This window comes from Cyprinus carpio, chromosome A24 (genome assembly GCF_018340385.1).
Source record: "Cyprinus carpio isolate SPL01 chromosome A24, ASM1834038v1, whole genome shotgun sequence".
Lineage (NCBI taxonomy): Eukaryota > Metazoa > Chordata > Actinopteri > Cypriniformes > Cyprinidae > Cyprinus > Cyprinus carpio.
Window position 1 is genome coordinate 17478271 of NC_056595.1, and position 14123 is coordinate 17492393.

Sequence of the window (14123 nt, forward strand, 5' to 3'; positions counted from 1 at the left end):
GCATATAACTTGTGTGATGACTGTCTGTGTCCACTGATAGATTTGCTTCCAAAAGACAGACAAACACAGGTACAGCAGCACAACAGTGTGCCAACAGTGTGCTTAGAGTTCGAACGGCGCCTCAGATGTGCATTTCCTCTCAGAGATCAGTCCGTAGCTTCCATTTATGAAGTTCAAGTGCTCTGGTTCTACCTCGGCTTCCTGTCTAGCGGTAGGCCAGGTTTGTTCTCCGTGCGACGGCATTGTCTCTCCTTGTCTGAGTCACTTGGAGGACTGTAACCATGGCAACCCCTCGTACAGAAGTGGCATACTCTGAAGCTTGCGGGTTGTGAGTCGAGCCATTGAGAGAGCTTTGTTTGTACAGCTATCTGTGCCTGCGTAAACAATGTTTTTCAAGTATTTAAAAAGCACATGTAGACTGAGTCTGTGATTGCTGTCAGAATGTGAAAGCACAAGCAAAAGTGAGAAGTGAATTTGTGTTTACAGACCTTAATCAGGGAAGATGCTGCATCAAATTTGACATCAATTAAAACAAGGCTGTGAGGCATAAAAGTACAGTATGTTTAACAGAATGAAATGTTGGAGACCTTGATGTCGACTGTTCAGACTTAAAATGAAACTTTGGGATGAACTGAAATCAAAAATCATAAAAACTATGGCTGATACAATAAGCCAATAATTATTTAAATTTCCTCCAATTTCTTCTAAATACATAAAAAAAAAAAAAAAAAACGAAATAGTGTACCGTGAAATGCTACAAGCAAATTTAGGCATCACAAAATTATAATGTACAGTATTAATTAATTTTTTTTAAATGATTGATTGATTGATTGATAGATAGATTGTTTGTTTGTTTAATTAATTAATTAATTAAATAGATTGATTGATTGATTAATTAATTAATTAATTAATCAATTAATAGTTTTTAAACATTCATTTTAACTGAGTGTTAGATGACAGGTAATTTAAATGTAAAAACAGATATGCATGCATAATTAAATATCAAATATTGACTGATATATCAAATATTGCAGGATACATTTAAATTAAATTTAAAAATCGTATAAATTAAAAAAAACAAAAACAAAACAAAAATCTGCAAATACAGGCAGGGTCAAAACTAACTATTACTGGCAAGTCTCAGCATATTGTGATTCCAAATATATTCTGAAAACATTATACACCATAAACACTATATTTCATAATGGAGCAAGAAAATAACAAATATTAACTTGCATTGCTTAAATGGATACAAACAAATATGAAAAATGAGAAAGAAAGACAAACTTGACAGTATTTAAAGTGCACCCTGTGCATGTAATCCGAGATGCTGTATATAACACCTTGGTTTATTTTATTTATTGAAATTTTACATCTTGATTCACACATCAATGCATTATTATATCCCTAAATGTTAATTCTGTACATAAATATTCCTCACAGCCTCATAATTAAAATGCAAAATTACAGTCCTCAAACACCAATTCAACCCTTACTTTAGCTTGAATGTCTAGCCTAAGGTCCATGATGGAAGTGAGACAGTGTCCGCTGGTTGTGAATAACAACTACTTCAAATAATGTGGCAGAATTTTTGTGTAGAGTGCTCGAACCGTGTGTTTGTGTGCATCAGACGTGAGTCTCGATGTAGGAGTGCGTGTGCGAGAGGGAGGGTGTGCGAGGGGCGGGTTCAGGCGTGGCAGCGGGGCTGGGCTCAGAGGCAGGGCTTGGCTGACGGTCCCGCTGTGGCTCTCCTGAAAACAGCTCCATGTAAACTTTCTTCCATTCCTGGAACTCTGAGGACGTGAGTTTAGGATTGGCCAGCAGCTTGTCAATCAGTGCTACCTCGCCCTCCCTGTCCTATGGGAGTGAAGAAAGAGAGCAGTGGAGGGTGGGCATTACAGATACAGTCTCCTTCATACAGTGGTTAGGATGTCATAGTCAAAGCACGCCACTGGCGGTTAGCGTAGACGTGAAGCGATGTGGACTCAACCTAGATGAGCAGAGTGACACACACGCAAACACACATAGCATGCTCAGACTTGACTGGAGTCCTCTGCCACTGTGGAGCTTCGTGCCCCCAATTAACCTTCGTTCATTCAAGTCTGAGTGATAAGGGATGTTTATAATATGGACTCAATGCAACGGGAGGCTCTGCCCCAACATAATAAGCACAGCATCCCAGAAAGGGGAGGGGGGTCACAGCAGAGGCACGGACTGACTGACCCAACAATAGGAAGAAAAAAAAAGGGCACCAGGAAGGCAGAGCCTAAACCAGGCTAACCCACACAGAGAAGCTGGGTTCAGAGAACCAGTTTGGCTTACCAATGGTCATTATCTCATTTAAGTTGGTTATTAGCTGGTCAACATAGTGATTATCTGATCTAAGATGTTATTAGCTCATCTAAACTGGTTATTAGCTGGTCAACATGGCGATTAGCTAATCTAACATGGTCATTAGTTGGTCTAAGATAGTCATTAGTTGGTTTAAACTTGTTATTAGCTGGTCAACAAGATGATTAGTTCGTCTAAACCGGTTATTAGGTAGTCAGCATGGTGATTAGCTGGTCTAAGACGGTCATTAGCTTGTCTAAGCTAGTCATTGGCTGGTTTAAGCTGGCCATTATCTAGTGTAAAATGGTCATTATCCGGTTTTTAGCTCATCATTAATGGTCCATCCTTGATCCTATGTTTTGGAACCTTTCTTTTCTATTGACCGAGTGTTTTTAATACCCACAATGCAACTGGAGGCTCTGCCCCAACATAAACCTGGGGTTGGGGGTTGGGTGGCAGTGTGGGGACTGACTGACCCAACCTCGGCCAGACAGAGAACTCCGTCTAACATGGATGGGATTCTGGGATAGCAGTTTGGCTTAGTCATTGTCAAAATGGACTACAATAAAAAAAAAAAAAAACACAAAACAAAACAAAACCTCACAAAGTTCCTGCTTTCCCCAGAACCCCACAGACATCAGACAGACGGAGAGGGACGGACGGGCAGACGGGACAGATGAAACAAACAGGCACACACGGTGCAGTGGGACCCATGAGGCAGCAGAGGTCAGATACCTTTATCGTGCTCTGCAGGATGCGGAGATGATGCAGTTTGTCATTTAGCTGTGGATCGTTGCAACGCCTGATGAAAAGGTGTTTGTACTCCAGACGGGTGGAAAGGCGGTGCTCACCAATAGGCGACAGACTGGCACGCTCCAGCGCCCGGTACAAATCACCAAGCGAATCCACCTGCCGGTGGCACTCCTGCTCCCCGCCTGTGGGGGGCGCCACAGAAAGCCAGAGTTAACGAGGGGTGGCTCCACCAGCAAGGCACATTTTTGAGTGGGGTTGGAACAGAAACAGACTGATTGCAACATTTTAACTGTTTATTTTAATGTTCAATCAGGTGTATAGGCTGTTATCTGTATGCTGATGATGCTCAGCTCATTTATTTTGTTCGTTAGTCTGGAATTGTGAAGGTAGAAAGAGAGAAATGACATAAGACCTGGACGAGAAGTGTTTTTCGTCAGGCTGGCATAGATAAATGCTTAATCAGGCTCAGATTTATGTAAATGTGGGAACATTTTCTCTCGCTGTCTCGGTTTTTATCTGTTATCATTTGAAGAAACGGGTGCTGGGTTTCTCCATGCCAACACAACATCTCTTTATCTCTCTATCGCCGTCTGTCTGCAATGTACACACAGACATACATCTGCCCTTCTCAGTGTGTTTAACACTATCCTGCTTAAAAAAAAAAACAAAGTAGAATTAGCTCGTCTAACATGGACTAAACTGGTAATTACCAGGTTTAAGCTGGTCATTAGCTTGCATGATCATTTCTTGGTCTAAGATGGTCATTTTAAGCCGGTTTAAGATGGAAACGTTCTGGTCAACATAATCATTAGCTGGTCTAACATGATCTAAGCTGACCATTCACTAGTCTGACAGTCTGAAATGGTCATTAGATTGTCTAACATCATTGAAGATGCTAAGATGGTTATTCACTGGTCTAACATGGTATAAGCTGATCATCTGATTTAAGCTGGTTATTAGTTGTTCAGAATAATCATTAATCTGGCAAACATAATAATTAGCTAATATAAGATGGTCTTGAGAAAGGGGTTGAGTAAGTGCAATTTGGTGATACCTAAAGAAAGACAGTAAAACTAGAAGACTTCATGAGTGTTTAAAATGACATGTTCAATTGATTTAACACAGCCACCATCAAAAGCAGAGAAAAACTCCCTTAAGGCTTCTCAGGATTGGCAATCAATCACTCTGACAGACACCGTCAATCAGGTGACATGCTGCTTGTTTCTTTGCTCTTACTGTCTGCACACGTACTGTATATGATGGGTTCTCATGTGTTAGTCAAGAAATAGGTTGAGTCACTCCAGTCTTTTTGGTGCAGTGTTTGTGTAGGTAAAACATGTGCACCATGAACAATATCTAGTGCTGGGTCTTATTAACACATGTAGGGCGTGTATTTAAACACTATTTTAAACAACCACAAGAGGGCAGCAGTCCCACACTGCGCCTCTCACCACATGCTGCAGATGCAGTGTGTAATGGATGTCACATTCAGCAGTAGAATCAAGTTTAAATAAATACTGAATAAGGAGGTTAAAACAGAGCGGCTGTACATGAAAATCAGTTCAGTAGTAAAAAAAAAAAAAATGCATGAACAAGTCTTAAAAATTATTAATTCTGGCATTATCCATATGCACCAAAGCCTCATATATCTGATGATATATCTGATGTCAAAAATCATTGTAAAATCATTGTCTATTTAGTTCAGCAAGTCAGGTGATGTCTCAGACTTCCTTGGCATATTACTTTTTGTGCAAGCTGGCAAGCCCTGCTTTTATTACAAGCCTGCAATAATTTGAAAGAAAAAGCATTTTATCGACCGCTTGGTTAGCCATGTGACGGATTACAATAACAGCGACTAAACCTGAGTAAATCAATAAAGTTTTAAAGCTCTTTGTGATTCTTTTATAACTTGTTAAATGGCACAGAACTCTCCAAACTCTGGCATTGCACGACACGATCTTTCTCTCCAGTTGCCGAGGAACATGCGATTGAGAGTCACGATCAATAGGCCGTGCCTCTCTTTTCTCTTCAGTATGTAGTACAGCACGCATTGGGCTCTGCGGATGACTAACAGATGCCCCTTACTCCTCCAGAGAAAGATAGAAACAGAGCGATATAAAAGACACAGATAAGAGGGAGACTCATTAAAAGCCATTGGGATTATATAGAGTGCTGCTGGAGATCTGTCTGAGATGACGAAAAAGGGGAATATTAGAAGAAAACGTTAGAGAGGGGCCGATGGGAAGTGAGACGGGCAGATTGCTGGTGAGATAGTGAATATGGGCAGTGAGATGGGGAATATAGATGGTGAGATGGCAATGAGCCATGAGGCGATAGACTGCGAGACAAGGGGAAGCTGAAAAGTAATACGGGGGAGATAAACAGAGTGGTAATCCAGCAGCAAATGGGCGGCTTCCTGTGAGGTTTGTGGAGGGAATTGAGTCTATCCAGACACCAGACCAAACAGAAAACAGGAGAGAATTAATAGCCCGTTCAGAATTTACTGCTAACTACAAGGTTAAAGCAATAATCCATAAGGCAGAGCATTATAGTTACTTAAAAAAAGAAAGAGGTGGCTATGTTCACAAAGTTATTACATTAATTGATAATAATCCAAATTAACAATAATTCCTCCAAGTAATATAGTTCATTAACATATCTGTAGGGAGTTTATGGTTGTCAACACAGCAACTAATAATACAGAATTCAAGTGACATGCAATCAAAATCTCTGTTTCCTGGCTTTGACATGTCCAATCAGACTGTTGTTTTATAATCAACAGTGTGATTATGTACTATAAGAGGGTTCTTCAAAAGATGATTCACAAACAGGTATTCTCAAACTTTTTTTGTCAGCAGAAAATATTTACTTGAAGTACGACTGGAGAAGTTCATATTTCAATAATTTAACATCACACTTGCATGTTCACAGTTCTTTTATGATGTTTAATGGTCAAATGACATGCAGATAAACACATTTTTTTATATTTTTTATTTTATTATTATTTATTGTAATTTTGATTATCAATTTCTTCATTGATTTAATCAATTATTAGCTTTTCATCAACATACAACCCCCCTGCAGTTCCCTCATTAACCTAGTTTTGGAAACCTCAGTTTAGTCTGAAACTATTTTTTGTAGGAAAAAAAAGATGCATTAAAAATTTTTTTTTTACATTTTTGAATAAATAATAAAATAAAAATTAATACAAAGCTAAATTTAAGAAGCTAAAATGAGAAAGCTAAAAGTTCTGCTAAATGTTTTATTGTTCCTCAGGGGGACAATATATAAAATATAATAATATATATATATTATAAAAATATAATAACAAACATATATATATATATATAAGTATTTACATATATATATATATATATATATAGAGAGAGAGAGAGAGAGAGAGAGAGAGAGAGGATAATAATATATATATATTATAAAAATATAATAACAAACATATATTTTTGCTTTTTGCTAATGATACGTGTCCAGGTACAAAAGCTGAAAACAGACTTACAAAAATATGCACTGTCCTTGTAAATCAAAATCCAAAGTGAAGTGGGTGAGTAGCTTGTGACGGAACCACACCAATACTGCAGGGTTAAACTGAGTTTCACAGGAAAGTACATGCAGCTATTTCTGGAAGAAGATGCCTGGATGCGCATGTGTGCACGTGTGTATGTAAGAAACGAGTGGACAGATCTCAGTGGGGGACCTCACAGCACAGCTAAAAAAAATCTGCAACTGAGACACTGTTTATGCTTCATACAGCAACAGCACACACTCAAGCAAGGGAAAAAGAGGAAGATACAGAAGCTAAGAAAACACAGGAAGAGATACAGACGGAAAAAGACCCTCAAATCCCAGCACACGTCTCTCTGTGAGAAGACTGCTCTTAACAATTTAACATCGAAGCACTCAAATAAATTCACACTTGCATTAAAATAACTCTGCTGTGCCTACTGTTCTCATAATGAAAGGGGTTATTAAAATCTAATGTGGTAAAGAGGTTTTAGAGAACTGATTTGAGCCGATCTTGTCCTCAGAACCATTTATTTTCTGCCATGCACGGCTACTTACGTTGCAAAATAATAATAAAGGGTAGATTCAGTAGTACCTTTGCAAAAAGCCTGATCAAGTTTGTCATCATTACCAATTTGTGTGTACACTTGGACTGTCAATCAATTATAAAAAATAATTATACTAATTACAAAATTTATGGGTAATGTGAATTTTTTATAAAAAATAATTAATTTGACAGTCCTGATATAATTAACTAATTAATTAACAAAAATTTGTTAATTATTTATTTATCATAAAATTAAAAAAAAGATAAAAATGTATATTTTAAATAAATAGCATTTGTCTTTGCTAAAAAAATTATCAACAACAAGAATAATAATAATAAATCAAAATATAATTTACATTATTTTAATTTTAAACACACACACACACACACACACACACACACACACACACACACACACACACATATATATATATATATATACTTCTATACATACAGTATCTATATAAATAGAGCTAAACATATATACATAGATATATTTACATATATATCTCACGACCCTATTAGTATCTGCGGTTTAGTCATATCTTATATTTTGGAGATAACATATACAGTACATTATATATATTATAATTCTGAATCACTGCTGACCCACCGTTATTGATGCAGTGGGAACGGCTGAGCTCCCTACGGCCGGGGTCCCGCTGTTCTGCCATGCTGGCAGAGGGTGTGAGGAGGGCATGCAGGCCACTATCCCGAGGCAAGGTGAAGCTGCGAGGTTTCCCAGCTGTGTTACCAGGGTCTCGGAGCCTCTCCCCTTCGAGCATTGGGAAGGGGCCGTAATGTTCCTGCATCATTGTGCGTTGGGCAGGCAGAGTGGATTGGCGGCGATATTCTGGAGAAAGACCCGGACCTGGCTCGCAGAACACAGCGTCCTCTAGGGGCAGGGTCTGCAGGTAGTGGAGGCCTGAGCTGGTCAGAGGGGTTTCAATCAGGTCCTGCCATGAGCGTCGTTGGCTGGTGGACTTCCGAGCTGGGGAACCTCCTCCGCTGCTGCTGCCCCCTTGCGGTTCAGAGCGGTACTCCTCGTGAGAGGAGCGAGACTGTGAAGTTTCTGTGGATGAGAGGCGGCCGTGCTTGGGTTCTAGGTAAGGACTGGCACAACTCACCTGGTTCTGAGTGAGAGAAAAAGGTGAACATTAGGTTAAACCCAAGTATATGCTAGACTGTACAAAGCTTTTACTCAACAACTAAGCCAGACAAATTTATTCTCTTCTTTGGGGCACCAAAGACAAAAACATGAACAAAAGGAAAGGAAACACCAAGTACGACCAAGTATTTTTTGCTCATCATGCAACTACATTTTCAAAGGTAAAAATCATTCATGCCCTTTAAAATTCTCTAGGTTTAAAAATTATGAATGGAAATAATGCTTTTGCTCTTCTGCACGTATCAACTTCATGCTAAAGGCAAGAATAAAGTGTGCTAATGAAGAAACTCAGAGAGTAGACCAGGCCCCTGAATACCCGCTCTCATCTAAGAAAGGCAGATGAATAATGAACAGAGAGAGCTCTGGTTTCGGTGAAAACCACCGAATATAGAAAAATGGAGGGATAGGGGACAGAGGAGTGAAGGGAGAACCTGAAGCTGTGTTAGTGTGAAAATAGACACTGAATATGGGCTAACTGCTCTTCCTGCTTTCAACCAATTGGCAATTTTCCAAAAGAACGTTTAATTATATATGATATTTAACTAAAATAAATTATATGATAGTTGGGATAGAATGATAGATAGAACGATAGAACAATAGATAGAACAATAGATAGATATATGGAACGATAGAACAATAGATAGAACAATAGACAGAATGATAGAACAATAGATAGAACGACAGATAGAATGATATAGAACGACAGAACAATAGATCAATAGATAGATAGATAGATAGATAGATAGATAGATAGATAGATAGATAGATAGATGAAATACCTGATTGATAGACAGACAGACAGACAGACAGACAGACAGACAGACAGACAGATAGACAGACAGACAGATAGATAGATAGATAGATAGATAGAGATAGAAGATAGATAGATAGATTAGATAGATAGACAGATAGATAGATAGATAGATAGATAAATAGATAGATAGATAGATAGATAGATAAAATGCCCGATCGATCGATAGATAGAATGACAGACAGACAGACAGATAGATAGCAGTGTTAATTTCGTTAACGAAGACGACGACAAAAAATATTCGTTAATGAAAATTTTTTCTGTGACTAAGATGAGACATTGATGAACTAAAAATAATATCTGATGACCTTATGATGAAATTTATGCCGTGTCTTCAAAACTGTGACTGGACTATAATGTTATTTGAAGACTACCGGACATTCAAAATGCATCCTATAGGCTATTGTCCTTCAAAATGTGCGTCCCTGTCATTGGATTGCGATCGGATAAGGGGTGTTTGCATATCTAGTCAGTATAGCAGCCTTAGTGGATGGATAGGCTAATAAAATGCGAACTAGTGATCTGAAACAATGGCCTCAGCACCCAAAGCGGTAGGGATAAGGTAACCAGACATCTCGTTTTTCCCTTGAGTCACAATTTGTTGTTGATTAACTTAACGTTAGTGAAGGTGGGATAAGTGGAATCTGATAGAAGTGTTCTCTCTCTCGCTCGCTCAATAGTTCAATAGATAGTTCACCCAAAAATTAAAATTGTCATAATTTATTCAAGTTTTTCCAAATTCAGTCCTTGATTCAAATTTCTCATAAGCTTAATTGATTTGGTCTAAAGTGAGAAGAATTAATAATTATTTTAGTTTAAAGACTACATATAAAAATAGCTACCAAAATAAATTTTGGTAACTATAGTTTGGCTAAAACTATGGACTAAATGTAATGACTAATGAAATGACTTTTCGTCGACTAAAACTAGACTAAAATTATGAAAGACTCAAATAACTAAAATGTGACTAAGACTATTAAGCATTTTCGTCTTAAGATAAAAACTAAGACTAAATCAAAAATGCCTGCCAAAATTAACACTGATAGATAGATAGATAGATCTGTGTGTATGTGTAAATGAGAAATGAAGTGGCCTTGTAAAAGGAAAAAAGAAAACTTAAAGGAAAGGACAGCATTTAATTCATGTGTTTTTGCTTGCTCTTAAATAAGGCATTGCTGCTGTGTGGCCTCTAGCTGACCTGCTCTGCAGTACTGCACTGAAAATACACAAAACACAGTGACTAATAACCGGTACACACACAAATTAAACCACACACATTCAGGAATGCATACACATATAATGGCTTATAAATATTAATATAATAATAATTTATTTGCTTAATTTTTTCACTTTCTTTTTGTTTGTTTTTTGTTTTTTTTTTTTTTGCTTTATGGTAATGAGAATTGTCATAGAAATCTTAAGAATAGGCTTTGTTTTCTCCACAAAAAAAAAGATATATCTCAGTTATTAATATGACAGGTTTCACAAGACTTGCCAAAAAGGAAATAAATATCCGATACTGTCTGTCAAGAGCACAGGGTAAACATAACAGTGACTCACAAAGACTGAGAGACGTGTAGAGAGAAAAAGAGATAAGACTCAATCTCATCACATCTCTACAGTGGGCTCAGAGATGAAGTGGTCTGACTCATTCACACACACACACACACACACACACACACACACACACACACACACACACACACACACACACACACACACACACACAGTCATTCAGTGACGTGGTAGGGCCAGAACTGGGGGACGGCACTACAAAACAGCTCTTTTACCAATGCCAAATGTCAAGCATCATGAAGCCATGCTATTGTGTGGGATTACACAATGAGAGAGAGCCGTGTGTGTCTGTGCGGATGCTGACTCACCGAGGGTGGCCGTGGGTATGTGTCATAAGGGGGCGGTGGGCTGTCTTGCTTGGGTGTTGAGGGTGTCTCATTGTCTTCGTGTTCACTTTCACTCCAGTAGTCTGCTGGAAGAGAGAGAGGAGCATGGAGACAGTCATTAGCTTGTTGCAAAACATGTCCATAAAGTAAACAATAATTAAATTAAAGCCTTGGAGATCGAGTGGAGCACAAATCTACTTTGTAAATGCATTTTATAGATCTTACTGTAAATGATTTATCTGTGTATATGTTTCAAGTTTGTAATATTTTGTAACGTTTTTATCAGAATGTCAATTTATAACTCAATCTTTCTGTAACTTCTCCAGTCCCTTCCCTTGGAGATCATTTGTAGAAATTTTTGAGTGCAACACCCTCATCTCAAAATCCAAACAACAACCAATGCATAGAACCAAGTTGGATAATCTGTTACACTCATGTGTGTCACAATTCAGAAAAAAAGACCTGTCAATCTTGTGTTTCACGGCGACTTTAAGATTTATGGCAATGGTTTCTATGGTCTCCCTAGGATTGCAATGTTTTTGGGAAAGGCAGCTCTGATTAGGCCCTCTGTATACTTTGGTTGACCGCTCCCACAGTTTTGCTCTGCCCTTCTCACACATACATCGATACACTTGTCAGATGCTTATATTGAAAGTGACTTACTCTGCATTCAAGGCATACATATTTCCTGGGAATCAAACCCATAACCTTCCTAACTACAGGAATTCTCACCCTGTTCTTGACGGATTCGCTCTCTTTCTGCGTAGCCGGCAGCTGCCATGTTGAGACGACTCAACCATCTGTTCATATCATCCACGCCGTCTGCTGCGAAGTAGAAGCTCTTGATTTTGGGATGGCACGCTTTAAATGCACTGCGTAGGGAGCGAAGACACAATAAGAATCCCTCAAGCATCATCACGTTCCTCAAAAGATAAAGTTACTCACTATTTTTTGCGACATTCACTGGCTCTGTCGATCTTAAACTCAGGGAGGCTGACGAACCCTTCGGCTTTCTCATCCTACAAGGTAGAGAAAAGAAAGAGAGAGGACTGTGTGGATGTTTCACCCCACTTACTCTCATCTGTAATGTCATTACATCCTCGTTAGGAGTAACATCTCCCTATTCTTCTCTCTCTTTCTAGGTTCATTCCATAAAATTTTTCTCTAGCATTAAATTGCAGCAGCACCGCTGACAGGAGCTCTGCATAAATAAATGAAAAGCATAAATTGTAGCGGCTCTCTGTAAACCTGTCTGTGTTTACAAAACCCAAACAGTAGAAGATCAACAATTATAGCAGAACCGGACTATGTTGCAGGATTCTCATTGGACCAAAACCAGGCCGAGAGGAACACTCCCCTCCACATACTTCCTCCGAAACCCCCAGAACAGCAACCATATCCCACACCCTGGCCGTGATAAAAAGCGAAAACATGGAGGGTAATTAATCAAAAGCGAAGGAGCAAGGGAACAAGTACGGGAGAGAAGGGGAGTGTTTGTTGGGAGAAGATCCTTATCTTCATTACAGCAACAGCGTCTGTAGTAGACTGTTTTGTTGGGGTAGATGAGCATTAATCTTGTTCCACACAAGAGGGTAAAGCCGGCACCAATTAAAGCCTCATCTCTAGATCGATAGAGTTTCTGCTGTGCTGGTGGATATGAGAAACAACAAAGATATCTGTATTGGCCAAACACACACACACACTCACCTCTTCGTTCATGTACCAGTACAAGCAGGCATCCTTCAAAACAAACCAGTACTTCTTCCATTTCTGCGAGAAATAGCTCTTTGCGTCCTTCTTCTTCCACAGCCAGCCCTCACAGTCTCCACGACCCAGGTCCTTACAGGAGATTCGTCTCTTACTGATGGAGGACAGCGGAGCCGCTGGATACCATATAAGAGAACAGTATGTGATAACTTATAAAATGAATAGTTCTGTATCCCAATTGGATAAAACTGTTGCAGCATCATCAATTCATTTCTGTATTAAAATTTATCTTTTACTCATTTGCATTCTTCAAATCATGTTTAACTTTCGTTCATTTGCAGACCATATAAGGACATGTGCAAGATGTTCATGCTGCTCTTTTCCTTATAATGAAAGTGAATAATGACCAGTAAAACCCCAGAATGGAAAAAAAGCACGAGAAAAGTAATTAGTTTGGCTTGTGCATTATATTTCTGAAGCCATATAATAACTTTATTTGAAAACAGCCCAAAATTATGACATTTTTGAAAAATGTTTACCCATCTGCCATGAATGTGCCAAAATGTGTCAGAATGCTTATAAGTATGATGGAAATTAACTTTCTTTAGTCTTTTAGGATTGTATTGGTGCATATTTTGCCTGAATAAGGAAAAAAAAGGCCAAGCAGTGTAAGCAATGAAGACAATGTTCACAAACATGAGGATAAGAAAGATAAGTGATCACCTTTACTCTTTTTCTTGGTCTTGGAGAGCAGAGAGGATCCCTGGAATGTCTGTCAAGCAAAGCAGAAGACATAACATAAATACATACACATACATACATATACACTCACAAACACATATGTATATACATTTTTTTCTACATCTCTGTATTTGTATTTATCCATAAGTATTATATAACTATATTAGAGTTACATTTAAATTTATTTATATAAGATTTATGAATAAATATAAACGGAGAAAAAAATGTCACGACCAAATTATCAGCCAACACATTCTTTTCTCCTGAGTGGAATCACATGGAGGAAATGTGTGAACATAATGATCTCCGAGCATCAATCCATCGCAGAACAAATTAAAATCAGAGACAACATCCGAACAGATGAAGGCACGAGAGCCCAAACAGCCAGAGAGAAGGAAGACGGGAAGGCATGGAGGCATGGAGAGAAAATAAAGAAGATTTCTAACATCCTTGGCCCGTGTGTTTATTGAGCAGTATTTCTTGGATCAGCACGCCCAGACCAAGTACATATTTAAGATCAAAACCCTGTGGCAATTCTCTTCCATGAAGAAAATTCCTGCAACCTTGAGCATTAAATTAGAGATAAACTTGTGTTGCCATGCATCCATTAGCAACAGTATGGAGAACACACTGACTAACATCACA

At 38.5% G+C, this 14123-nt stretch overlaps 1 protein-coding gene across 13 annotated transcripts in view; it reads right to left on the minus strand.

Moving 5' to 3' along the window:
• LOC109104264 (connector enhancer of kinase suppressor of ras 2-like) overlaps positions 1-14123 on the minus strand; it is an 81385-nt gene that overhangs the window by 12906 nt on the left and 54356 nt on the right. For 5 of the 13 annotated variants that reach the window (XM_042714448.1, XM_042714457.1, XM_042714452.1 and 2 more), the window contains 8 exons: positions 13461-13509; positions 12738-12913; positions 11976-12049; positions 11763-11902; positions 11013-11116; positions 7764-8283; positions 3067-3266; positions 958-1857 (listed from right to left, as the gene is read on the minus strand). In XM_042714448.1, coding sequence (XP_042570382.1) covers positions 1627-1857; positions 3067-3266; positions 7764-8283; positions 11013-11116; positions 11763-11902; positions 11976-12049; positions 12738-12913; positions 13461-13509 — 1494 coding nt within the window. In that variant the 3' untranslated portion in view covers positions 958-1626. Of the gene's footprint in view, positions 1-957; positions 1858-3066; positions 3267-7763; positions 8284-11012; positions 11117-11762; positions 11903-11975; positions 12050-12737; positions 12914-13460; positions 13510-14123 lie in introns of those variants that run through there. The other 8 variants (XM_042714450.1, XM_042714458.1, XM_042714454.1 and 5 more) reach the window with 5 other exon arrangements.